The following is a 27500-nucleotide window of genomic DNA, read 5'->3' on the forward strand; positions in this document are numbered from 1 at the left end:
GCAAGGAGATGACTGACTGGCATTGTACAGCCATGTAAGAAAATATTCCAATTGTATATTTTAAAAGGGGCCCTGCTGCTGTACAGCATACTGCATGGCTGAATGTGCCACTGTCAACAGACATTAAACAACTGACCAGAGAACACTTCACTTTACTTTTACATCAAGAACTGCAGAAAAGACTTTTCTTTCCTGTATAATATGATTTGTCTGCTGCCTAGCTGAGTGTTCCCTAATAAATAATATGTTGAGAAAATCATCATAAATGCGAGTAAATAATATCATAAAGTTCATTAAATAGTGCTGATTATTAGTGGCACTAAGTACATGCATTTCTTGATTTTTTTGTTTTATAGAAATTGCCCCAAATTATGAATTTTATAAAAATGCAGATGTCAGACCTCCATTTACTTATGCAACTCTCATAAGACAGGTAAGTAGAAAGAAAATTAACATTGCCTGATTGAATTAAAATTCATTAATGCTTAAAGTAAGGCTTGGTTGAGAAAGTGTCATCTAGTCTAGTTAGTAAACCATTATTTTATGTCACTATGTATCTTGTCTCATTTCAGGCTATCATGGAATCATCTGACAGGCAGTTAACACTTAATGAAATTTACAGCTGGTTTACACGGACATTTGCTTACTTCAGGCGTAATGCAGCAACTTGGAAGGTAACTTCTTCCCCAGCAGCTTAAAGATGCCTAGCACAGTTTCCTTACAGATAGGAGAGGAACATTTATTTACATGACATAAGCAGATTAGTATCTGCTTCCCCTCTTTTTAACTTGCCTCTTGAATGGAATGAATTCCCTCTCTCAAAATGACAAGTGAAAGAATAATTTTGCCTCTGATATAGTTTTCTAATTTGGTGCAATTAATAGCTGAGGCTTGGCAGAGAAATGAGGGCCTGACACACTAATTACAGTGTGAGCACTCAATCATCAACACCTTTGTTAGTCGCAATATATTACTTTTTCTCTTGCATATTATTGGCTAATTAGTTTGAAAAATGTCTGTTTGCCTTGTGCAACAAATGGAGGCTGTAGGTTTTGTCTTGGTCTATGCCTTTTGTACACATCATACCTCATCATACAGACTGAAGCTGCCACAGGAGTGAGGGCCATAGCTACTCAGCTGGAACTAAAAGAAAGTAAAGTGAATATTATCCTGTCAGAACATAAATGCCGTTTATTTACTTAGACAAAAGGGTTCATCTGTATCCCTGTCCAAACAACTTCATTGTCTGGATCCTACAAGGAGCTAAAAAAATGTTAGTTCTGTGCATCTATTTTTGGAAAAAAGAGCAACGTCTGGAAAGATAAGGGCACTCAGCGCAGACTAAGTGAACTGTTTTATTTTCATTTCAAAAAGCAGTCAGAAACATCAATTAGCCACAAGCCATTTGGTACAAAAGGGGGAAAATGTTTGTAGCTGAGAAGAATAGAGGCAGCAAAGCACTCATCAGCATACTAAGAATTTTAGACTGTGAGATATGCTAAAGTGAATTAATTTGGATTTAAAATGCAAATTAATCTGGCGAGCGATTACAGATATATGGGTGTGAAGCTCAGAATGCTTTTAATTTTCAAAATGTTTAGCTGCTATTAGTTGCTACAGTATGTGGCACTATACTGTAAATGAATTTAATTGTTTTATTTACGTAGTTATTTCAGATGTATTTTGTAAGATGAAAATGTCAGTGGTAATCTATAGAAAATACATTTTAGAGCTCTTTCAATAAGTAATATTTATGTTTAAGATTTACATTTTCTTTTGTTACTCATTAGAGAATGTAGTGGATGCTCTGTCATTTGATTTACTGAAAGAAATTTTAAAAGAAATGAAAGGTGATTTAATATCTTAGCTTGGTCTCATCTCCACAGCTCGGGGATCCAGCAAAACTCATTCTGAACAGCTTATTAGTTCTAACTATATCGCATGCATAATAAAACTGCTCATTTGCTCATTAATATTAAAATTATCATATTCAGAGCCATGGGCATTAAGATCAATCAAATCCTTGGATTTCAGGTCAGATGCTAGATCTGCTTATGCTTTTTTTAAAGAATTCTTCTCTTAAAGCAAGCCAGAAGCCTGTCTTTGTGCAAACAGAAAGAAATCTTCATCAAAATTACTTTGTTTTATATTCCTAAAATAAGAAATAGGTCACTACTGACTGTACTTGATAGCTCCATGCCAGTTTACCTTGACCGGAAGAAATATTTGCTTAGATTTATAATTCGATTTATGAGAAATACTCTGAGTAAACTATGCTGTCTGCTGTATATTTATTATAGCTTAAATTTTAAGAATGACTTAATTTGATTTAAAAATGTTAATTTTGAGTAATTACTCAAATACAAAGCTGCCAACAACATCTGTTCATGTAATCATGGGGGAGACAAAAGTATTCTCTGGTTATTGCCGAGACATCCCATTTAGTTTTAGTTTAATATTTACAAAAATAAAATTAAAACAGAAATACCTACAACACCCTACAACTTCACAGGAAAAACCTTTTCAGGGAGCCTCAACGTGTACTATTGTGAAGAGAGAGTATTGCAAAGTAACTTGCATATGTCACCTAATAATACAGAATAAACAAACTCTGTCATTTCATTATTATAGGGATGAAAAGAATGCCTTTGAGCTTATTTGCATAAAGCTTTGTGCAAAATTAACACTTGTCACTATAGCCTTTTTAGCATTTTAATACCTCAAGCAGGACTGGTTCCTTTGGACATTTCAACCATCCCCAAGTGCTTGATCAGGGACACAACAGAGCTGACCTAATTGTTCTGGCATTTTCAAAGATACTGTAATTTGTACAGATATTGCAATTTAGACCAGTTCCATGAAAGAAAGGTTTTGACACAGCTATTATTAAAAGAGCTTGGAAGGTTCTGTTATCACAAAGTTCAAACTGCAGATTCCAATAATTTGTAATTTTGGGTTTTACAATATTATACATATTTTGAATTTAATACTTAAACTAAACTGAGGTGTTCACTGTGATTTAGAATAAGAAGATTAACAAAGTATATTGCTTGGGCTGCCTTCTTAAATTGTATTAATTTTGCTACCTTTTCCCCCTTTTGTGTCTGATTTAGAATGCAGTGCGTCATAATCTAAGCCTGCACAAGTGTTTTGTTCGAGTAGAAAATGTTAAAGGAGCAGTATGGACAGTGGATGAAGTAGAGTACCAGAAGCGAAGGTCACAAAAGATAACAGGGTATGTTGGTGGTGGGTTTTGTTCAGAAGAGTTCCTCTGCAATTCTGTAGCCCAAGTGCATTCTGTTTGTGCTACAACCTGAGAGACAAAGTGATCTGTTATATGATTGTTCTGTAGCAAGTGAATAGTTATGTTCATGCTGTCTCATCAATAAGCTACATTTATTTCATTTCTGCAGTAATTGGCATTTACCTCGTATTCTTTACCTCCCTGGGTGTCCCACAAAGTTTATTCCTATTATATGTGTGCTTCTAAGCATATTTTCCATATGTTTATCATTATAATCCATTGATCATAATTCCTTCTACCATATATTAAAAAACAGTAAGACGTGCATGTGTTGCCCATGTGTTAGTGTTTTACATGAGCTTGATTTTACTGTAAACCTTTGACCAAAGTAGGGCATTACTCAAGGTCATTTTTGGCATACAGATATCAGACCTCAAAAATACCTTCTTGATGAGGGTAGTTATTCATGAGGAGCCTTCTCAGAAGGACCTTTTGCATATATATTGCTCAACTTTCAGATTAGGCCCACGTCAGTATCACTGGAGCTGTAGATGCTTTTTAGTCCTTTTAGAGTGCATAATTAGTTTCAGTAAAGCCATTCAGAGTGCCAAAGGTATATAGAGAAAAGCTTAATGTTTTCCTTTGCAGGAAAACATTGCATTTTAACCATGTGTCTCTTTCTAAGCGCTGACCACACTGACCTGCCAAAGCTGGTGGGAGTTTATCCTAGACCTTTAAATTTATTGGAAATAGAACTGTAAACATGATAGCATGCAATATTCCTATGGAATTTAAATATATACCAGATAGTTTAGAAATAAGCCAATACATTGTGGTGTTGTTTAAATTCATAGTGTTATAAAAACAAACAAATTATTACTCTCTGGTTCCCTAAAGTAAATGTATGTACTACATCTTCAGAAAGTGATATTGCATCAGTGTTATAAACTTTTCTGGCTCTCTGAAAGTATAAAACTCATAGGTGGTGAAAGCCAGGCATAGCTGAGGCCAGCACTGTGCAGACTGAACAGCCCTCTCAGCCATAGCATATATGTCCTGGTCAGAATAAACCCTCGTGTTTCACTACTCATCTCTCTTGAGCAGAGTTCCATATGGGTCAAATTATAGTAAGTAGTTTGGGTTTGTGGTATAAAGAAATCACTGTGGTCTGATAGAGTGAACACTTCCCCCCTGCCAACACGCGCGCACACACACACGTGCACACACACACCCCTACATCTCATTTCATTTTGACACCCTGCTCTTCTGAGCTGAAAACCCTATGCACTAACCCACTGGGATACCCAGAATCCCTGACTTTCTTTAAACTTTGAAAAATCATTTGTTTTCAGAAGTCCAACATTAGTGAAAAACATACCCACCAGCTTAGGCTATGGAGCAGCTCTTAATGCAAGCTTGCAGGTAAAAATTCTAAATTATTCTTTCCTTCCACGTATTCATTATGCTCTTCTCTGTGACATACTTTATATGCTGTTGTATTATGGAGCAGGACTATCTTGTATTTATGTTTATAGGGGTGTTATGGTCATTCTTAATAGTTAGGTTAATAGTTAATACTTGGCTGTATCATCCAAGTAAGTTGTATTACCTAGTACTGCAAGAAGCACTGTTCTAATTCATGCTACTTTTGATGAGAAGAAGCAAGAAGGACACCCTGTGGCAAAATCTGGAACACTCCGTTTTGCTGCAAATGTTAGATTGATAGAAGCTTTTGCAAATGCATGTGGATATGCATTAATATTTATCCAAGCTGTCATAAATGATTTCACATCATAGTGTTGGGGAACATGGTGCTCATGGCAAAAACTTTAAAATTTAATTATAATATATAATTTTTATGCATAAGAGGCAAATGTCAGGACTTTTTATTTTGAGTTAAGTTCTGGTCATTTTTAGAAGTATAGCAACTGCCTACTTTTAAAAAGGAACCATGCATTGTAGTCCAAGGGTTAGTGCCATTCAAATTAGAAATAGTTTAAAGGTAGAATGGATGGTGCATGTCATAGAATGTCTGCTAGTTCAAAACAAATTAAATACAAGTAGTAAACTGGTGATATATATAACATTGTAACCAACATATGAAAATAATTGTGAATGGTACAAAAACTTCTGATCATTGTTTGCACCACACAAAATGAAGATCTGTGTGCATGTGTATACATACACACGCACACACATATATGAAAACTGTTTGGTAAATAAATGGGCTAAGAATTCTGTATCTTATTTATTTTGCTAGGCTGCACTGGCAGAGAGTAGTTTACCTTTGCTTAGTAATCCAGGATTGATAAATAACGCATCCAGTGGCTTACTGCAGGCAGTCCATGAAGATCTCAATGGTTCGCTGGATCACATTGACAGTAATGGAAATAGCAGTCCGGGCTGCTCTCCTCAGCCTCACATGTAAGTGAATGATTAACAGAGTTTCTGAAAAAAAATTATGAATTTCTTCGATACTCCATGTTACTTAAAAGTACTTTTACACACAGGTAAGTGAAAGCTGAAAATGCACACTTGAAAACTAGATATTAAAATGACTGCTAAAGCATACTTATTCGTAGGAAGCTCCTTTGTTGTATAAGCACCATGTTTCAGGTGCCCAGTTTATGAATACTATTCAGGACCATTGTTTTCCTCACTACCAAGCATATAATATTGGCTTCTCTGGAAAGATGTATCTGTATGTGTGAGTGGTCATTGACACAGCTCTGTCCGCATAGTACAGTAAGACTTTTCTTGGTGGAACTAGTTGTAATTTTAACTACAAGTCTCTAAACCATTTATGAACTGTAGTGCTGATATTGCCCATTTATATAAACTGTAAAATGCAAAGTTTAACTACTACCTACAGTTTACATAGAAGCTAGTAAAGTGTAACTTTTTGCCTGTCTTATAAATCAGTGTAATTACATATTCAACTTTAATTACTGGTGCGTCTGTATTGGCAAGGTTTATATGTTATATTTTATGCAAGACTACGATTCCTATTAATATTTAGCAGCTAACTATATCATTAATTACTCTAAAATCTTTCCCCTACCATCTTTTTAATGGAGCTGAGAGAGTGGAAGTATTAAAAATTGATGTATTGTGGATTTCAGAAATGAGTATGAAGCTTTAGAAATGCCTGGCCTTAATCTGTGGTGTCAAATATAGCAGGTTTTGTTTACTAAATAGTAAAACATGTACCTTCAAGGTACTGTTTTCCAGGTTATTTATAGAATAATTAGGTATATGATATGTAAGTAGACTTGGATTTAAATTCACCATAGAATGATTTTAAATATGTACTAGAATATGTACTGTTATGTTCTCCATTCTTCCTATATTAAAATACCCTAGCTGAATTGCCTTTATTCATTGTTTTCTTTTTCACATTTTCATATTTTTTTAAATTCGAGTATAGTTCTGTTTAGATATATTAGTAATTTAGACTAAGCTGTTTTTCTTCTCCTATATTATTAGACCTTGAATAGAGTAAAGATTTGCTGGGGTGCAGTTGTCTGGTTTTATTTTGCTAGCTATATAGATATCTCCATATATAGAATCATGTAGAATATTTTTTTGTTTACTATGTATCTAATTACGTCATTACACTTTTACCGCATCCCTCTGGAAGGGAAAAAAACACTGTGAACATTAAAGGGTTTTATCAGGTTCCAAACCATTACTGTTTCAAAATGGAAAAAATTGTCTTTTAGAAGTGTCTTTAAATGTATTAAATAATACAAAAGAAGTAATAACACTAGAAGATGAACATGAATATATGCTCTTGAGAGTAACACTACTCTAAAACAAGTGAAGTGAACAATCAGACAAAAGTTTTTATATCCCATGCTTTATGCTATCAACCATGCAGTAGGTTGCTTGAGGCCTTTTACTTTTAGCCGTTCTCCTGAGTATGCTAATACTGTCTTCCTGTATGAAATGCCAAGACAATAAAACTTTAAAGAGCAAACAAGAGTAAGATATTGTGTGTTAAAAGCAGCTATTTTGTAGAAAAGAATGACACTTGCTATTAGAGTTTGTTTCTAACCATTTGGCAGATGTGTCTGTGTCTTGTGTACACTGCAGAAGTAACTGCGTATCTGTGGTTGGATAGGTATGTGTTGCAAAGCCATGGTTATTGCAAAAATATTGCATGCTGTAGCTACAGATGGACAATAAAAAGACAAAAAGCAAATACTTTGAAACATGGCTTTGAACACTAATTGTTCAAAATTCATTAATTTGTTTAAATGAAAATAAGAGGGTCAAAGCTTGAGTTCTGAAGGTTGCATCAGGACTATCAACATTGACTCTTTTGCAAGTCTAACTCTGTCCATTCTTCAGGACATGCAGGCAAATAAACAGAGACGGGGATGGATTTTAGCAACATAGGGAAAGGAATGCTGTCTTCCTGCTTACCCACATACCAGATAAATACTTAATTCAGTCCAGTGTGGGATTACAATGCTCCTGCCATATAGCCAGTTCATTTAATCAGTCTGCATAAATTTCTGGTCTCCTTTTTTCATATAAGTGCAAGGGTTGCCTGCAAAATCCTGGATTCTGTGCACTTCTTGTATCTTGTCTTTTTTGTGCATTGAACACTGGCTATGGGGGGAACCAGCAATTAGCTCTGTCACATCTCCAAACTCGTATGTCTCCTTTCTTCTGGCATCATTCAACAAAGTTATTTGGTAGAAGGTAATGGGGCGAGAGACTTTCAGAAAGCCTAGGAAGAATTTAAATAGACAAGAGAAAGGAGAAAACACAAGAGCCAATCAGCCAGGTAGGCCTTCCACCCCATCCGATGGGAGACAGACCACCCTTGGAGAAAGAACCACTTCTTCCTTACCAAGCACACGCTCTTGTCTTCTCTCCCCACTCACCAAGGCCCCACCTTCCAGGCACTGTCTCATCCCTGCGCATCCAATTAACAGTGTTTCCTGTTAATTCAGGGTAGGCAGGCATTAGTTAAGAGAGTCATGGGACAGAAAATGGGAGTGTAAGTTATCCAGGAGAGACAAGAAAGACTGAAGAGATCGAAAGAGGAGAACAAGAGGAGATGAAAGGACATTTAAAAATTCACACATCAGACCACAGATTTATTTGATACAGTATGGTAAGATTTTAACTGGAAAATGCTGGTTACTAGAGAAAAAAGAAATAGCTGTGTTACTGCCAAGAGCATCCAAGTATGTTTATGTGTTATATCCTGTCCTTGTATCAAATAAATATACCATCGTGGAGATCTTTGTTTTTGTAGACTCAGATTAATGGTTTTAATACCCAATTTAACCATGTTGTAAACACAGTAAAAGAGTGTCAGGCATGTGTTCATCAGCCAATACTTGCATGCTTTCAGTATGCATATATTGGCAGGCAAATGCATTCTCTGTAGTTTGTAATCGCTTATGTATACAGTCTTAGGGAATGAAGAAATTATTTAGATCGCTAGATCTAAACTTGCTCCTTCAGGTTTTGGTTTTCAGTAGAACCAAAAGTAGAGAATACCTAAGAAGCATTGAAAATGCTGATTTAAGTCTGTTTAGTTAACTAAGGCAACTGAACTGTTTTGATGTATGATCACCATAGTTTCTTGTTGTGGGCCGGTGAAAGATTATGTAAATCCCTTGAAAACAGCTGATGTGATCTGCAAGATTTCCAGTAGTTGGGGTCAGTTTCTCCTGGCAGCAGTTAAACAGGTTTCAAAGACATTGTAGCCAATCTCTAGACCAATTTATCTTTAAACCTGATCTCCAGTGAACCACATGTGAACAGTGCCACTTTAACATAACTTTTTTGATAATACTCACTGTTGATATATGTGTGCTGTTCTAACATTTCAGACACCTCCAATGCTTTAAATAATTAACTTTTTATCTAAATTAACATGCCAAAAGAGTGTTTCTTCTTCTATTGCCAAATGTGAAATTATTCTGTTTTTCTAGGCCCATGATCAACAGGTTTCAGATTCATGGGGATGCAAGGTAACAGACTTCAAGTTTCTGACATTTTTACATATTTAAAAGCTGTCACTGACTCAGGACTGAATTCTGCTTGTCTTGGGCCTGGAGCCAGGGTAATTCTCAAGGGAGAAGAGTAAATATTTTGGTGGCAGGTTTATTTAGAATAGAATGACACTTCTTTGGATTTGCTCAACAGTTTGAATTTTAAATTAAGGCCTTGAGGATGTGGATTAGAGAGAAGAGAGCTGATGAGATGGTCAAGTATTTTCGATAGATATATATCATATAGTTCCACGGTTTATCTCATAGAAATGCATTGTGTATATTTGTTGGCCATTATGTTTATACTACTGATATCCTCCTGTGTTTCACAAATATCTATCCTGGTAGTATATGAATTTCATGTGTTTCTATACAAACATGTTTTTCCATTTATTCAAGAAGAAAAAGCAGAGTAGTGGGAAAATGGGAAGAAGTTACCAGTCTTTAACAGGAATAAACTAAAAGACAATTATGTGTATAAAAATTACATATAAAGTAAATATCCCTGAAATTTTTGAAAGTTCCTGTAAATGAACCAATATATTGATGTACAGACTGTCAGCTCCACTATTATTCTGAATCTGTGTTGATTTTAAAATAGAAAATTTCTGTCATAACTCTGCAAAGTTTTCTTATCATGCTTAGAGAAAATTCACATTTGTAAATGTAATGCCGTTGCCACTGTGGGAGGACAAATAACACAGAAGACCAGTCTACTTAGATGAGGCCTTTAGCCACAGATTTACAAAGCAATACTCAGAAAAACAGCTCCTGTCATATTGCATGTGATCATTATAGTAAATAGCAGAAAAGACTTGAGAATGCATTCCCCCTAATCCACTCGAACCCAGTAGCAAAATTCAGTGCATGAGACTGTCACTGTGGCTCTGCTCCCCACAATGACGGATAGCTGTGCCCAGTCAGATCACCACTGGTTTCAATGGATTCCACTCAGAACTACAGCTGTGTAAAGTTTTTCACACAAATAGGTTATTCCCCAAAAGATGCAGCTTCAATCTAATTTGAAATGAACTTGCTGCATAGTTTTGGCCAAAAAAAAAAATTAGGTTAGACTCACAAACCTGTGCTGTTGCTCTAGAGCTGGGATTTGAATGCAGGTCTTCTCCCCTCTGACGTGAAAGTTATAACCAACAAGCTATAGGGTATTCTGTGATTAGTAACTGAGAGAAAGCTGTGCTAGTCTATATACTATCAAAACAAAAAAACAGTAAAGTAACACTTTAAAGAATTATTTTGTTAGTCTTTAAAGTGCTGCTTTACAGATTTTTTGTTTTGATAGGATATTCTGTGATGTGTTTTTCTCAGACTCTCCTGCTGAAGCTGCCCCACTTTGTATAAAGTACTTGAATATATACAGGACCTGGTGAAAGAGAAAGAGAGAGATTGATTCTATAACCTCTGTCTTTCTTTTAACTGAATTCTATTTCTGGCTCTGGTTAATATAAATGAGGAGAGATTCAGGCCATATATATATAATATATGTATGCTACCCTGCAATACCAAACCAGAATAACTGGAATTATAACTAATTGTATTTCAGGGAATTTGTTATGTTTAAAACTTTTTATAATATGTGAGGCAAGTAATAACAATGGACAGGACATGCGATAATCAGGTACTATAGCTGCTGGTCCTGACACGGGTGGGTTCTGTGATTATGAAGCATGAAGAAGTCTTCTGCCTGCCCACTGCAGTAGTGTTTTCATATCACGAAAGCATAGTGTATTCTTGACTTTGATATGAAACATAGACTGGTCTGATTTTTATGCAAATATAATTTTATTGGTATTATTTTCTTTTGGCATGTATTATTTGCCAGAAGATGAAGTAACATAGATCATTGAATCAACTAACACAAATTGGACAAGAAAAGAATGTGGTACACATTGAATTCTGTTTATTACTCAGTTTTTGGCAAGTTCCGTATTGTTGACCCCAACCATTCAAAAGTACATGTCAGGCCAAAATACATTACTCTTTTTAAAAAATGTTCTTTTTTATTTGTCTTTGGTTTTTGAGCCTTTAAATTACACTTGAGTTGCATTACCAAACTTTTCTCCACAACCATGAAGACTAGCAAACTCTTTTTATTTTTAAATAATGAAAAAGCACAGCTCAGGAGTTGTAGCCTTTTCGATAAACACCACTTATCATGGAAGTTAGAGTGAAATTGTGAAAGCTGACAGCACTGTACAGTCTGTATTCCCTCTGATCTCAGTATTAGTATTGAACATATGTACCTTTATGTATGTTCATACAAATTGATGTCATCTCTGTTATTGTCAGAGCCTCCAAGATCCTCAATTTCCCCCAACTTAACACTACCTTCTTTATGATATGGCTAACATCCTGTTACTCAGATCTGGATGGGTTTGAAAGTCTCTTCAGAGCCAGTGAACACTGCTCCTAAATTGATCAGTGGGATCTGTACTGAACCAACTTCATGCTCTTCCCCTTTTTTTCACCAGAGGTAGTATTGCCCATTTTGTTTTCCCTAGTAAGGAGCAAGAGAATTGGTTGCTATTGTATCTTACCACTGGGTCAGATGGCTACACATCTGTACACTGTCGTGATTCACTGTAAATTAACACTAGAAATCTTTGTACATCTGTTGGCCACGTGTACTTATATTGGCCACTATATTATGTCAAATGAAATTCTATTTAACTGTGTAGATTTGAGGGAAGAGGGAGAATTTCAAGTTGTAACATTGCCCACAGTAGTTTTAGAAAAACAAATTAGTTACAAGGTTTCTATGAAAAATTAAAATACTGAAAAACTTTTTCTGAATAAGCAATAGTGAGCGATTATTCCATTCCTACATTTCCTATAGCTGCCAGTTCTATGAAGCAGAAGGTTAACAACAAAGGAGGACAGGAAGTAAGTATCCTGTCAGATGAGGTGTTCTGGGGCAGTGTTGTCATCACTTCTTCTCCCACCCTTTCCAATAAAACACCATGGAAGTGCAAATTCTAATGATGATAAAAGATCACATTGAACTAACAGCCTAAATTCACTTACGAAAATAAGTAACTTCTTAAGAGCAAATCCAAGACTGTAAGAGCTAATGCAAAATTTTCTAGAATTTGAATCATGCATTGATCATAAAATATTAGAGTAGAAAACAAAAATCCAGTTTTCTTCAAAAGTGTGGGGGGGGGGCAGTCCAGCACACTACTATTCCTGTTTAACATTATTCTAAGGGTTAAATCCCTCTACTTCAGCACACTCTCATCCAGCAACATCTGTGGTCCAGTATGAATATAATTAGATGGATGTCCACTTACCATGGGTGTGGCCCAGTTTCCCATGGTCCCATAAAGTTTATTTAGAGCCACCAGTTCTAGCTCTCAGTGTTCTGTGCTGTTATGTAGCTCTAATTTATCCCTAAATGTCTTCTAAGAGTCCTGTAAGCAGTGGAAGTGTTGGTAATGTGCAAGACAATATTGACCTCCAGTGGTCTGCCAAATTCTCTCATTCGGCACCCGTCAGGTCCTGAGGATGCCGGACTAGAGAGATTCAGTCTGTAGTAAGTGGTGGATTTTAGGGTTGAAATTATTTGCACACACTTGCATATACCCAAAATCTTTTACATCACTTTACTGGGCAGGTCCTGTGAGAAAATAGGAAGAAAATTTGCTGTAATGGATGAGTCTAGGGATTGAAGCTGAGTTAAATGAGTAATATGAATATACCCTGTACAGTTATCCTTCCGAATCCCCCAGTTCTGCCCTAAGAAAGAAGAGGAGTTTAAGCTATGCAGGGTTTCAGTTAACCTTTCCTCCTTTATATTCTGCCATAGATCCCCACCCCACCTCTTTTAACTTTCCCACTTTTGCCCAGATTGAATCTTTTCTTTTTTGAGCGCTATCTGCATAAACCTCAACGTTTTAGTTTTTCAAACTTTTTTTAACCTTTAAATTTTATTCCCAGAGGCAAATGTGATTATTCTGCTCTAAGATCATTTCACTTTTGAGGTGCTTCAGTTTGAAAGCATTCCATTGTTAGCTCGTTCCCATATCTGATTATTCCAGTCCCCTACTGTTATGCTTTCACACCACTTACAGTAGGTTACCTATCATTCCAGTTTCAATCACTTTCATTCCCTTGTTTCTTTAACTTTATCATATTCCAATCCCCTGTCTTTCCATTTTTATGTCATTGCATTGTCCCATCTGATGATCCATCTCCATTTACTTTGGAGGCTTGCTCTGTTCCAGAAGAACTCTCTGATGCAAGTCTCTCATTCACTGTATGAAACTTGATAGAGAGTATAAGGAAATAAACTATGGAAACACTTCAATTAATTGAGATATATCAAGCTTTATTAAAGAGGTGAGAAATATGTAATTGGACCGATGAAAGTATAGGCAGTGAATATCTCAGGATATCCAACTCATCAGAACTGTTTCACCTAATAACATAATATATTAATGCCTATTGAAAATTTCATTTCACATTCTTATCCATTAGCCTAGTAAAAGGTTAGAAAATAATAGGTGAATACCCTTTACGACAATAGACTATTGTATTTTTTCCTTTATAGTTTATTTTAGTTTAAAATTGAAAGAGGATCATCTAAAGAATTCATAGAATCTTAAAGTTTGTGGTTGACCTTTTATCTCATCATATTCAAATACAGGATCTGTCTGAGCATTCAAAATTGTAGTGGTTCTGTCTCCCACTGCCAGGCATTTGAAATTGTCAGGTAAATCCAGCAAGTGCAGTGTTCCATCTTACTGTGCTCATACCATTTAAGTCTACCACTTTTGCTGATGTTTTGGATCATGTTAAAATAAGCAATCTTTGGAGCAGTCACTGTGCCTTCGTATAGCTTGTGTAATATGTAACACCAGTGCTTTTTGTTGGTTTAAAAATGAGGAGCCGATACTCACCCGGCTCCCCACCACCACCACCCCGCCTCCCCTGCCAATCCCACAGCTGGGACTGTCAAGATGCCAGCACTCAGTACCAGAACAAAAAATCCAGGGTAACACATTGTAGACACCACTGGAAAAAGTCAACACAGAAATAATCGTTACAATATTTCTCTGCTCTACCAGATATTGTTAATCACGTGTAATATTCCTTATGATTGTGTATTCTCCTATTTACCATTTTACATTGCTTGACTGTGTTTCATTTCTGTCCTCTCATATGTTACTACTCTTCTCATTAATTCTGTGATCTTTCTAGACTCATGCTCTTGTACTTTACAATCATTTCAGTCGTGTGAGTTTTCTTATTTAGTTGTTTAAATGTTACATGTCTTACCCAGGATCAGCATTCACCATTCCTTTTTTGCATTACTCCATCCTGAGTTATTGCACACGCACAGTTCATTCTGCTTTTGCTTGACTAAAAGATCATTCAGAGATATAGCCACTTTGGCTGCCTTAAATAGAAAAGTGACAGATCCCCAAAGCATGGTGCTGGGGAAATGTATTGGAACCAGGTGGGGAGAGAAGGGTGTGCTGCAAGGTTTTTAAAAAAATAAGGTAGGTGGTTTGCTGAAAACTTGATGCCACTTCTAACTGAATTCTCAGCATTTGGACACAATTTTCTTGTTTTTCACTAAACCGTCTTTTATAGGAGTGTGTTATCTTTTAATTTTACCATGTATATTATATGTTTCAAATATATATGTTTAAATATGCACCACAAACTCCTCTTCATTGTAGTTTTATAATTTTTCATAAATTTAGAGCATGGGAGTTTTCTATCTTCCTGTTTAGTTGCTGGCTGTCTAATTAGTAATGTTTATGCTAACACTTAATATAGGTGCACATTTTCACACACATAAGATAAACAAAAGTCTCACTGAAAATCTAGGCTGTCTTACATTAGAAGGATAATTATAATTTTTTTTCATTTTTAGTGTCTAACTCTAGCCACTTGACTATAAAAGCCTAAAAAATTTCATGTAGAATTTTAATTCTTTAATAAGTTTTTAGAGCAGCCTTGTCTCAATGTTCAATCCCACATGTGCAGAACACATTAAAGTAATCCAATCTCAAATTGACAAAAGCATGGGCAATGGTTGTCAAGTATGTATCCAGAAGAAGAATTCACAAACTTTCTTGAAGGTGTAGGTGCTTCCAGGAACAGCCTGGGAATTAATCAACACGTGTATTACAAACAAAAAATGCAAATGCCTGATGCACTTTGGGCTGTGAAGATAATATACAGCAGCTTTTTTGACTGTTTTAACCAAATAGTATTATTAAACTCCTTTGCTGTTTTACACCAAAGCCTTTGTCCAGCTCCAAGTTTCACATAGGCACTGGGTCACTCATTCTACTATGCCAAACCACTTCCGATTTTATTGAGACTTAGCCTCCATGTTTTACGCATACCTGTTCAGTAGCTTCAAATATGTTTGAGAAGAAGGGGTAACAGAATAGATTCCATCAATTCCCTGTATGAGAGAACATTCAGGGTAAGCAAAGCAAATATGTTTGTCTTGGAAAAATAGAAAATTCCCAAGTTCAGTCTTTCTCAAATTCTTCACTCTCCAGATTTTTACATTATATTCTGTGCACACTATAACGTTGTTACCTTCAGACACCTCTGCTGAAATTCATGTTCATACTTTTTATGTACTAGTTACTTCTATAACTGTATTATCTATGTCCTTCTAGAGTGCCTGCTCACTGTGATGTAATGAGCATCTGCAGAACTTTTCCCAAATCATGACCACATCACCTCATCCACAGATAACTTGCCTGTTTCTCACTTTCAGGATCCACTATCAATTTAATTTCACTTAATTTTGTATGGACTTGCTGTAGCCTTTCCATGGAGACTGTCTCTAGATACCCTCATTCTTTTCTCTGATCACCTAACCTCAGTGTCATGAAATATCCATACAGTCTTGCTACTGCTGGATATCAGAGGCCTGGCCACATATCTTTTACTTATCACACTTTGCCTCATAGAATGACCTTACCCAAACATCAAATGGTGGTGCCCATTTGCTGGTTTGTAGGAGGTGTATGGTCCCTTTTTAAGCTAGATAGCCAGAGAGTGACTTGTTGCAGCAACTTCATATGAGGTCAGCATGGGCTTGTTGATCCATCCTACCCAAGTGAGAGGAAAAGAGAGGAGGATTCCAGGTATTCTTTAGAAGAGTGGAAAAAAGGAGGTCAAGACTCCTATAATGTGTATGGTGATGAACCGGCTCCCCTGCTTTATAGATCCCCATGAATCCTCATTTAGGAATTGGAAGTGGCAAGGTCCTGGCAGCAGACTGGCATGGGACCAGGAGAAAGATGGGGGAAAGCCTTCCCCAGGAACGTGTAAATGATTATGGAATTACCTGCACTATAAGTTTTTTTTTTTTTATCTGCTATGCATTCCCTGACATTTAGGAATAAAACGTAAGCCTAATTAAGCTGCATCCAGGGCTTCCTGTCCATCTTCTGGCATAGCTGGACAATCTTCAGCTCCTGTCTAATCAAACTGAAAACCTCGCTTTTTAGGTTTGGTTTACTTCTTAGTTTTCTCTCCTGTCTCAAAGAACGTGAAAACTAAAATACATTTTATTTTATTTCTGCTACTATCTGTAAACAAAAGCAATACATATTTTAGAAACTAGAAACTAGCACATTCATTAAGTCATGAGCTTTCCTAGGTAAAACCCACGTTCTCAGATAAAAAGAAAAATGGAGAGTGAAAAAGAGAATCCAGGGTTTAAACAGTGGGGGGAAGAGTGAGAAGGAAGTGAGGGGAAAAAAAGGATTACCTATGACTAGTAGAGCCAGTTAATGAAACAAATTAAGCATGATGTGTCCTATTCCTGCAAATATCAAAGGTGGGCAAATTGCCCTTGTAATCCCTAAGATTGTTAAAACCTCTGTTCAAGCCAAGGTTAAACATGTCCAATTTGTAAATGAATTCCAGTTCATATTTTTACAATAGTAATTAGGTTGTTTATTGAGGTTTCTGGCAAACTAACCCATGCTTATTGGCCAGGCCTTTTCTTTTACTTTATTTACAACAAAATTGTTTACTGGTAACAAATAAATATGTTGAAACAGGAACCCATAACAATATATAAATAATGTCTTATGATTACATTTATACATTTGTTAATACAGCCCCAATCTTCAGAGGGGTGGGCAGTTTTGTGCCAGACCATTTCAGCTGCAATGAATTCAATCTAGAATGGGAATTTTATTTTTTCATACTAAGGCAGATATTTACAAACTATAAGGCTAAAATATATTGAACGGTAATGCTTCCTTCAAGATACTTGAACAAATAACTCTCCAGTTGGCCTCATAAGGAAATTTTGCAGATCCATCCATTTAGTAACTGTGTTCTTTGCTCTCCGAATCTAAGTCGTCTGCTGACAGACTTTCAGTATGGTGAATTTTCTTTTTCTATGAATGTTTTTTTATTAGAGGCAAGGCTGACATTCAGTGCATGTACTTTAGTGGTCTTTACCATGTTCATCTCTACTGGAGCAGAACATGAGGTTCATACCTAAATATTTTAAGTGTCTTTACTTTTAAGTTTGAATAAATTCTGGCTCAACAGAAAATATATACACTAAATACCAGATTCTAGCAAGTTAGGGTTCAAATATTCCCAGCCCTACACAGGTCCATGGGGATGAAAGGAGCCTTCTACTCTCCATTCTTTTCTCCATGCATTGTTCAAAGCACAGTTTCATTTAAAAGCATAGGTGCTGTTCTCTGTTTGCACTGTCACTAGCTACCCATTAAGTGACAGGGCAGGTCCATTCTGCAGTAGTGCACTAGGGGTGGATGCAGCTGGAAATATATCTTTTACTCACTGAACAATTGGCTGAGTTTCTTAGTTTGCCAGAATTCCTCTTGAGATCTCCTGTTCTCCGCATTTGTCCCTTAAGAAATGTGAGGGCTAAAATTTTAGCACTCTGTATTTTCAATTCTCTTTGCACATATTAACTCATTGACTCTGAAAACCACTTTATTATCATTGTCACTGCTACATGGTGTGGAAGATGGTGTGTGATAGGATACAAAGATGGTAAGATGGATGGTTCGATATGAGTAGTTTGCATTTCTCTTGCTTTTATTTATATTAAAATTAATTTGCCATTGTGTTGTGAAAAACTTGTTTTTTTTCTAAAGTTCTTCACAATCTTCTCTAGATTAGACTAAATAAACATCAGTTATCTGCTAGTGTTGTTACCTCTCTGTTTTCCTCTATCCTCCATTAATAACTATATTCAAAGCACCAGTTACACTGTTTAACTTCATCCATGCTGAAAAATGACCATTTTATACCAGGTCTTTGTTTTCTATCACTTAACTTGTATAATCCATGATATAACTTTTTTTTCTTATCTTAGTATTCTTTCATTTACTTAGTCCCTCCGAGCAGCTATTATCAAAGGTTGTTGAAGGCCTGAATAAAAATTTACTTTTATTCACCTTTTGTTTGGTCCCTGAAATAATTCTAATTGGAGGATTTTAGTCTGCCCCTATGTATCCTGCTCATCTAGATGTTGTATAGCTATTATTTCAACTATTTTATGTGGTAGCAAACTAAAGCTTGTAGTCCTGTAATTTCCAAAATTACTCACTGTACATTTTAAATGTCTATAAACATTGAAAAGAAGAGGAAATCTGTTTTAGCTATCTTCCCTCTTCTTCATCATACTCTCTCATGAAGTCTATAGTAATTAAGTAGGTTTAGTTGCTGTCCAGTATCTTTATCCTCCTTTGTTGCTATCTTTACTCCCAGGTAGACTAGCGAAGTACTGACTCTTGTAGATTTCCTGGCCTGAGATAAAGAGAAGTTTTTCCATTGACTTCAGTGTTGCTAGGGATTGCATTCTAAGACTTTATCTTCATTTCTTTGGTTTTCTTTTCTTCAGCTCTCCCTTGAGCCCTCCTCGTTTCCATTTAGATTTTATTAGGGTAGTTCACAGCCTCTTTTTTCACCATTCCATTTCATTAAGATCTCTTGTTCCAGACAAAAGCAAGGAATTCTCTCACACTTGGAATATTTTAATATGACCACTTAACATTTCAGGTCACTCAGTCATCCTGCTCAGTTAGACATAATTCTGGATTTTTGTTTAATCTATATAAGACAAATTGGAAAATATATTCTCTGTCCTGGCAGGAATATGTAGGAATGCCTGTTACCCAGGTTTGTAAGTAATTTTATAGAGTTTTAGCCTCCAGGAGCACAATATCTGAATATTTCTTGCTAGCTATGAAACACTAATTTATTTTCCAGTAGCGGTGAGCAACTTGCAGTCCATGGGCCACATGTGGCCCACTGGGGTTCTGTATGTGGCCCATAAGACATTTTGTTAATCATTACACATGATCAGGATTGCCACATTCTTCTGATTTCCATCCACATAGGGGTTTTTTCCTACTGGTGTTACTAAAGTTCATGCACAAAAAGCAAGGGCACATGAATTGAAGAGCATGCTCATTGCACACAACATTGTCTGTGAGAGCTGTGTGCTCCTGCTACATCCAGTCAAGGGCAGCTACCGTTTAATTGGCAAGTTCTATGTACATAAACACAGTTAGCAAAACTGCTAGATCATGGGTGACCATCTTGGCTACAACAATCATGTGGCCCACCAAGATGAAGGAGGGACACTTGTGTGGCCCACTTACTATCCTAGGTTGTCCATTATTGATGTAGAAGATTCAGGCTTCTGCTACATTACCATTGTCCCATTGGAGGGGGCATGGTAATGAGGCAATTTGAAGCAGGCTAATGAGGCTCTGACATGCATAGTCAGTGCCTCATTAGCATAATGGCAGCCACATGAACAAACTTTGAATTTCAGTTTTACAGTGAAGATGGGGGCAGCTTCGAAATAAGTGCCTTGCTTTGACATTGCCTTACTCCCACAGAACTAGATCGTAGTAAGGAAATGTCGAAGTGGGGCGCTCATTTGGAAGCTGTCCCCATCTTCACTGTCAATCTGAAATTCATAGTTGGTTTGCATGGCTGCCATTATGCTAATGAGGCACTGAATATGCATGTCATTGCCTCATTAGCCTGCTTCAAATTGCCTCATTACCATGCCCCCTCCAATGGGACAATGGTAATGTAGCAGCAGCCTGAATCTTCTACATCAATAATGGACAAGCTAGGATAGTAAGTGGGCCACACGAGTGTCCCTCCTTCATCTTGGTGGGCCACATGATTGTTGTAGCCAAGGTGGTCACCTCATACCCATGCCCCCTCCAACAGGGCAATGTTAGTGTAGCAGCAGCCAAAGATGAAACAGTAATTCCTGTCTCCCTCTTTCTCTTGGGATTTCTGGTATTAAGCTACTTTCTTGGTCATCTTTTGTTCCATGGTTTGTGTTATATTTGTTTCATTACAATAACATTATACATTGTGATCTTTTAAGCTTAACTGTTCAATGAATTGCAAGCATTCACTATCGGAACAGACGGACCAATTAGAGAATGTACTGAAGTGAAAACTAAAGCCAGCCAGGCTGAAAAGGGAAGACTACTTGAATTTTATATTGTGTTATTAGTGAGGAGTTACTAGTAAAACCAGATTCCAGGAATGGTGAAAGTTTGGAGATGAACTCAGAGTCTGGATGCTCTATGGATAATAGAGAGGGACGCAACTCATTCCCCTACTTTTTTTGTCAGTTAGCCAGTGAGAAGCCTTATGTAAATGGCCAGTCATTTGTAACTTGATAATGGTGAACTTCATGGACTGTGTTCCAGAGAGGAATGCTTGTTTGAGAAGAATTGAAAAATACTACTACTTTTGTTATTTTACAGTGCAGATATTTGTAGTCAAAAGTGAACATAAAATTAGCAGCATAATTATGCTGTTGTAATTGAAATCAACATATTTGAAAATGAAAAAACATGTAAAATATATAAATAAATGGTATTCTATTATTATTTAATAGCTCAATTAATCATAATTAATTTTTAATCACTTGACAACCCTGGGAGAAACCATTACTTCTCTCCCTCCATCCCTGGATGATCACCATTGCCCACTCCTCCCTTTTGTAACTGAATGTGTGTGGGAGGATACAGATGTCACTGAAAGGCGTTTCTGAATGCCCAGGAGGCTCGGGGAATTCCTCCAAGCCATGCTTGGAAGAGGAGAGACTGCTCTTGCTCATTTCAGCCAAGCACAATTGGGATTCTTCAGAAAAGTAGTAAGGGATGCCCACTGATAGAAGCCTCCGTTAAGGACCTGTGCTGCTCTGGTGGTGGCATCTTCAACCATTAGGCCACAGGAGAATGTGATGATATAATTCAGATCCCTGCATAATGGAGACGGGATGTGAGCAGTAAAATGTTTACAGGCACTTCACCCCACTCTGCATGAGGACAAGCCAGTGGCTACAGAATCTTCATCCTTTTCCTGTGTGAAGCAGGTAACACTATTTTTACATGACAGCGTTTTCCTTAGCAGCAATGGTGCTTTGATCTATTCATAGGCGTGGGAGAGGAGCAGGGGAGGGGCTTCATAATCGGTCAAGGAAAAAACGTTCTTTGGATTCTGCGAGATTTTTTTTGCTCACGTAATATTTTAGCATGCTTTCTTCCTTTCCCCGACATATGGGTAAATACCACACTGACCATACACACACCCCACTCATCTGTCATAATGAGACAAACTAATAACTTCCTGTATTTATTCCTACAACTTTTATAAACCAAGCTGGGACACTGTAAAGTATTTTATTTGGCCTGGATATAGGACACCACAGTCTTCGTCTCCATAGACTTCTTGAGGCACGCATGCTTCTTAAATTCTAAACATGAACCAGTTGGACAGAAAGATTGTTATATAATCTTTGTGGACATGGAGGTGATCCTGGCAAGTTGAAGGCCTAAGAAATCCATGCAGTTTTGAAGAAATGCTGGTTTGGTTCCAGCATGAAAGAAACAGATATATGCTAATAAACACACCTATAATCTAGATTGTATACATAGTGGAATATAAACAAATCCTAAAAGAATCTTAGTAGATTCTCACACACAAAAAAATCGTAGTTAAACTGAAGGGAAAGCTACATTATTGTGTGTGTCAATAGGTTACAAAGATGAACATTTGGAAAATATTTGAGGTGAGCAAACAAATAATTGGAAATTAAGATACTTTTGTTTAACGTAAAAATGAAAAAATTCAACAAACAGAAGTTTGAAAATGCAGAGTTAAGGAGCTCTATGCTGTCTTCTCAATTGAAGGTAAATTAGGGAGTATAAGCCCACATCTTCGGTGTAGTTGGGGTGACCAGGTGTCCCAATTTTATATGGAGAGCCCTGACGTCCAGGGCTTTTTCTTTATATAGATACCTGTTACCTCCAAACCCTGTCCTGATTTTTCACACTTGCCTTGTGTTCACCCTAAATATTCAGAAGTGGATATTACAATACAGAACAATGTCTGTTGTTATACTTTATTAGAAGTGTGTGGCTCATGTGATTGTTGTAGAAGGTGTGAGATACAGACAGGGATGTCAGATAATTTTGGGTCACACTAAACAAAAAAAAAAAGAAAACTGACAGATACGCTAAGAGGAGGATGAAGGTAAAGGATAGGGAGGAAATTACTTACTGCAAGTGTCTATTAAGGGGCTAGTTTTTGGTTGATTTAGTTGGTGCTTTTGTTTCTGACATGGCAGATAATTCTGTCCTGCCTTCAAGAAGCTGCCAGAGGCTCAACAAATATGTTCTCTATTGATGATTCAAGATGATGACTCTCACAGCCATCAGCCTGGCATTGGACAGAAACAAATGGCTCTCAGCTCTTGACCTACAAGACACCTGTTTTCACATCACCCTCCACCCAGCACATAAGTGCTTTTTCCAGTTCATGGTGGGGTCCCACCATAATCAGTACTGTGTTCCCCATTTGGGGTCTCCACTTGTGTGCCCAGGGTATCTTCCAAGAGTCTGGAACTCATAGCCACCCACCTGCATTGACACGAGGTTATCATCTTGCCTTTCACCAGTGGTGGACATACCCTGGCACCATTCTCGCTGGAGTGCCTTTCCACCAGCCGCCCCCATCAGTCACCCTTACTAATGACTTACGGATTGGGAGGCCCATCTGGGCTTTCACATGGCTCAGGGCAAATGGTTCTTCACCAAACATGTATTCCACATCAACCTCCGGGAGCTCTGGGTGGTACACTATGCTTGCAGGCATTTCCAGAGGTACCTGGTGAACAGGTTGGTCAACATTCTTATGGACAACACCACCTGTATGTACTGTATCAACTATCAGGGCGGGGTCCAGTCCTCATCCCTGAGTGCAGAGTCCATAAAACTATGTACCTGGCGCCTCTGGCATCACATCACGCCTACTGCTACATACCTCCCCGTGGTGGTAAATGTCATGGTGGATGCTCTCAGTCATTCATTCAGTGACCACCATGAGTGGGAGATCAATACAGCAGTCCTCAATCACATTTCAGCTTTGGGGCCAACCATGCATAGACCTGTTTGCTACCCAAGTCAACAGAAAGTGTCACTGCCTCAGGGATGCTTCACCATCAAGTGGGATGCACCCTTCTCTATGTGTTTCCTCCCCTTCCCTTGATTCACAAGCTTCTGGTAAAGGTCAGACAGGAGCCAGGCCTGTTTCATCTTGATAGCTCCAGTGTGGCTGAGACAAACTTGGTATTCTTACCTATATCAGATGTCAATAGCAGTTCCTTATCCTTTTCCTCCTTGATGCAATATTTTATCTCGGGACTTCAGTCACACTCCCCACCTGGACCCATTCAGGCTGCATCTCCATGTGAGGCTCCTTCATTGTTCCAGAATGCCAAAATCACATGCTCTGAAAGAGCGAAAAGGGTTCTTGTTAACAGCAGATGAGAGTCCACACACAAGTCCTACCTCTACAAGTGGAAGCGGTTCTCTCACTGGTTGGATGCCAACCATCCAATGCCTCCTCATACTGCACCTCTTCCTGTTCTTCTTGACTGCCTGCTATACCTGTGCAAGTCAGGCCTGGCCCTCAGCATTGTCTGGGTGCATGCCGTGGCAGTGGCAGTTTTCCACCAGGTAAATGATGGGATCTCCTTCCTCCTCCATCCTTTCACCAAACATTTTCTGACAAGTCCGCAAAACACCTTCCCATCAGTACATCCTCCGGTACCTATGTGGACCTTAACCACATATGGAAGAGCCCCATGAAACCTCCATTTGAACCCCTGGTGATGTGTTCCTGGCTCATCTATCAATGAAGGTCTTGTTCTTAGTTGCCATCACATCAGCCAGGAGTGTTGGACAGCTTGCCACCCTCATGGCTGAAACTCCTTATACTGTGTTTACGAAGGATAGGGTCACCCTTCGCCCTCATCCCACATTTCTTCCCAAGGTTCCCGCTCCATTTCACATTTACAAACCTATTCACTTACCATCACTTTTCCCAAAGGTGTACCCTGATCCTACTCATGTGGCATAGCCACCCTGGGCATCCATCAGGTGTTGGCTTTTTACATCAACCCCACAAAACCTTGGCGTAAATCCCTGAGGCTCTTCCTGTCCTTTGCAGAGCAGTCCAACGGCTTGCCCAGTTCATCCCAACAGGTGCCTAAATGGCTCTCCACCTGCATTCACACTTGTTATGCACTTTATCAATGTGAGCAACCTGGGCTGTGTCCTCCACTACCATCTTTCTCAAAAACGTACCCCTTACAGACATATGCAAGGTGGCGATGTGGTCTTCCAGCAACATGTTTGCAGGACACTATGCTCTCTCATCTTCCATTACTTCCACCATCCAAATGGGAAAAACAAGTATTTTCTGAGCTCCAAACCCACCACCAAACTGCAGGTACTGCTTTATAGTCACCCAGAGTGGAGAACCCATGGGGACACTACTTGAAGAAGAAGAAGAAGAAGAAGAGAAAGTTACTCACCTTGTGCAGTAACAATGGTTTTTCAAGATGTGTGTCCCTGTGGGTGTTCCATTTCTATCCCTTCTTCCCCTGCTTTGGAGCGTCCTGCTCTATTTGCTGGGTGGAGAAGGAGCAGAGGGGTTCCGTGCCAGTTAGCACAAGGAAGCGCTTCCATGCATGCGAGGTGTGGGAAACTATGGCTATAAAAGAATCTCTGAGTGCCAGCTTATGGCTGCACCAACACCAATGGAACACCAGAGTGGAACACCAGTGGGGACACACATTTTGAAGAACCATCATTACTGCACAAAGTGAGTAACTTCCTCTTCCTTAATGTACTGACTTTCAAAGATGTGATATGAGGGAATCTGAGGATTGAAAGTTGTAGCACATCATTATCCAGAAGAGAGGATGTCCTTTCTAGTATATCTGGGAGGCATCTAGAGAAGAGAACTTAAGTCTCTGTAGTGGTTCCATGCAAACAAGTGGGAGAACAAAGGTGGTCATAGAGATGGAAGAGCTCCATAATCTGTAAATTATGACAGAAGAATGACAATGTGCTGAGGTAAGCAGGTTATTAGTTCGGGCCTTTGAAATGACCCTTCTATACAAAAATAAATCTTCTAAAAAGCTTGGGTTCTGAATAAAGATTGAGGTTCAAGTTAGTTTTGCAGTTCTAATAGTGGATTCATCCATTTCTAGGCAGATGACCTGTGGAAATACCTGATGGTTAGCTGTTCACTTATTTTTATTTTTACAACAACAACAAAACAACAATAATCATTATCATGTCATCCAAAATAAATTCTTGTTGAAAAAAGGTGCAGCCAGGTGTAAGAAATCACTAAACTATGAAATGGTGTTAGGCCTGGTTTTAGTAACATGGTTATTAATGGCATGATAGGAGTCTTTGACACGCTGTAAGATCAAAGCCTTCTTCAGAGTTCAGATTTCAACAATCTGGTAACATTTATGTGAATACACTTTCCATTGTGAATACTTTCACAGCATGTTCCCATTCTTCACTACAATGGCTGTATATGCTGTGAACAAAATAAAATGTTTTCATACCAGATTCAGAACAGAAAATACCATTCCCACAATTTTTGAATCTGGTTGCTTCATGCATTTATTTAATATCAGTAATTTTGCAGTTAAAATCCTCAAGATGACTATAGGGCAATAATTAGCTGATGTTCAAATCTTATTAAATTGGTAAGGTTTTTTTTTAATGACAAGAAAAAATTAAGCGTTCACATTTTAGGGAAAGGGATAGATTAATAGCATTGTGGATTGATATTGTTCGCTCATTTTCTAAAACAGTAGAGCACAGGTATTGGAAATGTGCATTTTGCTGCACCTCTTACCAGCATGCTTCAACATAGAACCTAGAGAAGACTTCCATGACTGACGGGGTTAGTCTCCATGATTTATGAATTTCTTGTTCTTTCTGTTTTTTCTGCCAGTGAGGATGTCAATTATGGCAGTGGTTGCTGTGATCTGTGCTTTTAACCTGTGAGAAGTAAGCAGAGATGACCAGTGCATACTGGAAAACATAATCCCAGCTATCCATACAAAATGATGGGATCTAAATTCTTTCTTACCACTAAAGAAACAGATGTTGGTATCAGTGTGGACAGTTCTCTGAAAATATCTTCTCAATATGCAGCTGCAGTCAAAAAAAAAAAATAGAAAGTTAGGAGCCGTAAGAAAAGTGTAGATAGTTGAACAGTAAAAAATATAATGCCACTATAGAAATCCATGGTATGCCCACTCTGAATACTACATGCATTTCTACTTCCCCCATCTCAAAAAAAAAGAAGGAAAAAGAAATATTAGAAATGGAGAAACTAGAAGGGAGGGCATCAAAAATTATTAAAGATATGGAACAGCTTCCACACGAGGAGAAACTATGTAGACTGGGAGAGTCCATCTTAGGAAAGAGATGACAGAAGGGGAATATGATTGAGGTTTGTAAAAAAAAAAATGAATGATGTTGAAAAACTGAATAAAAAGAGTATTATTTACCTCTTCATATAACACAAGAATACCAAGTACTTCCTCACACATCCACATTTGACCTGTGGAACTCATTGTCCGGGATGTTGTATAGACCAAAATTATAACTGGATTAAAAAAAAATTAAATAAATTCATGGAGGTTAGTGTTTTTCTATGGCTATTAGCTAAAATTATCTGGGATGGAACCCCACTCTCTGGGTATCACTAAGCGTCTGACTGCGAGATATTGCATGACAGGTGATTGCCTGTTCTGTTCATTCCCCTTGAAGCATCTTGCATTGGCAGCTGTCAGAAGACAGAATCCTGGGCCAAATGGATCATTGGTCTGCCCC

General features: G+C 37.8%; 1 protein-coding gene across 1 annotated transcript in view; it reads left to right on the plus strand.

Annotated features, from left to right (window-relative positions):
* FOXP2 (forkhead box P2) overlaps positions 1 to 27500 on the plus strand; it is a 659870-nt gene that overhangs the window by 628536 nt on the left and 3834 nt on the right. The window contains exons 15-19 of the mRNA XM_074984096.1: positions 357 to 433; positions 573 to 674; positions 3114 to 3235; positions 4597 to 4666; positions 5505 to 5668. Coding sequence (XP_074840197.1) covers positions 357 to 433; positions 573 to 674; positions 3114 to 3235; positions 4597 to 4666; positions 5505 to 5668 — 535 coding nt within the window. The remainder of the gene's footprint in view (positions 1 to 356; positions 434 to 572; positions 675 to 3113; positions 3236 to 4596; positions 4667 to 5504; positions 5669 to 27500) is intronic.

Source organism: Carettochelys insculpta, chromosome 1 (assembly GCF_033958435.1).
Source record: "Carettochelys insculpta isolate YL-2023 chromosome 1, ASM3395843v1, whole genome shotgun sequence".
NCBI lineage: Eukaryota > Metazoa > Chordata > Testudines > Carettochelyidae > Carettochelys > Carettochelys insculpta.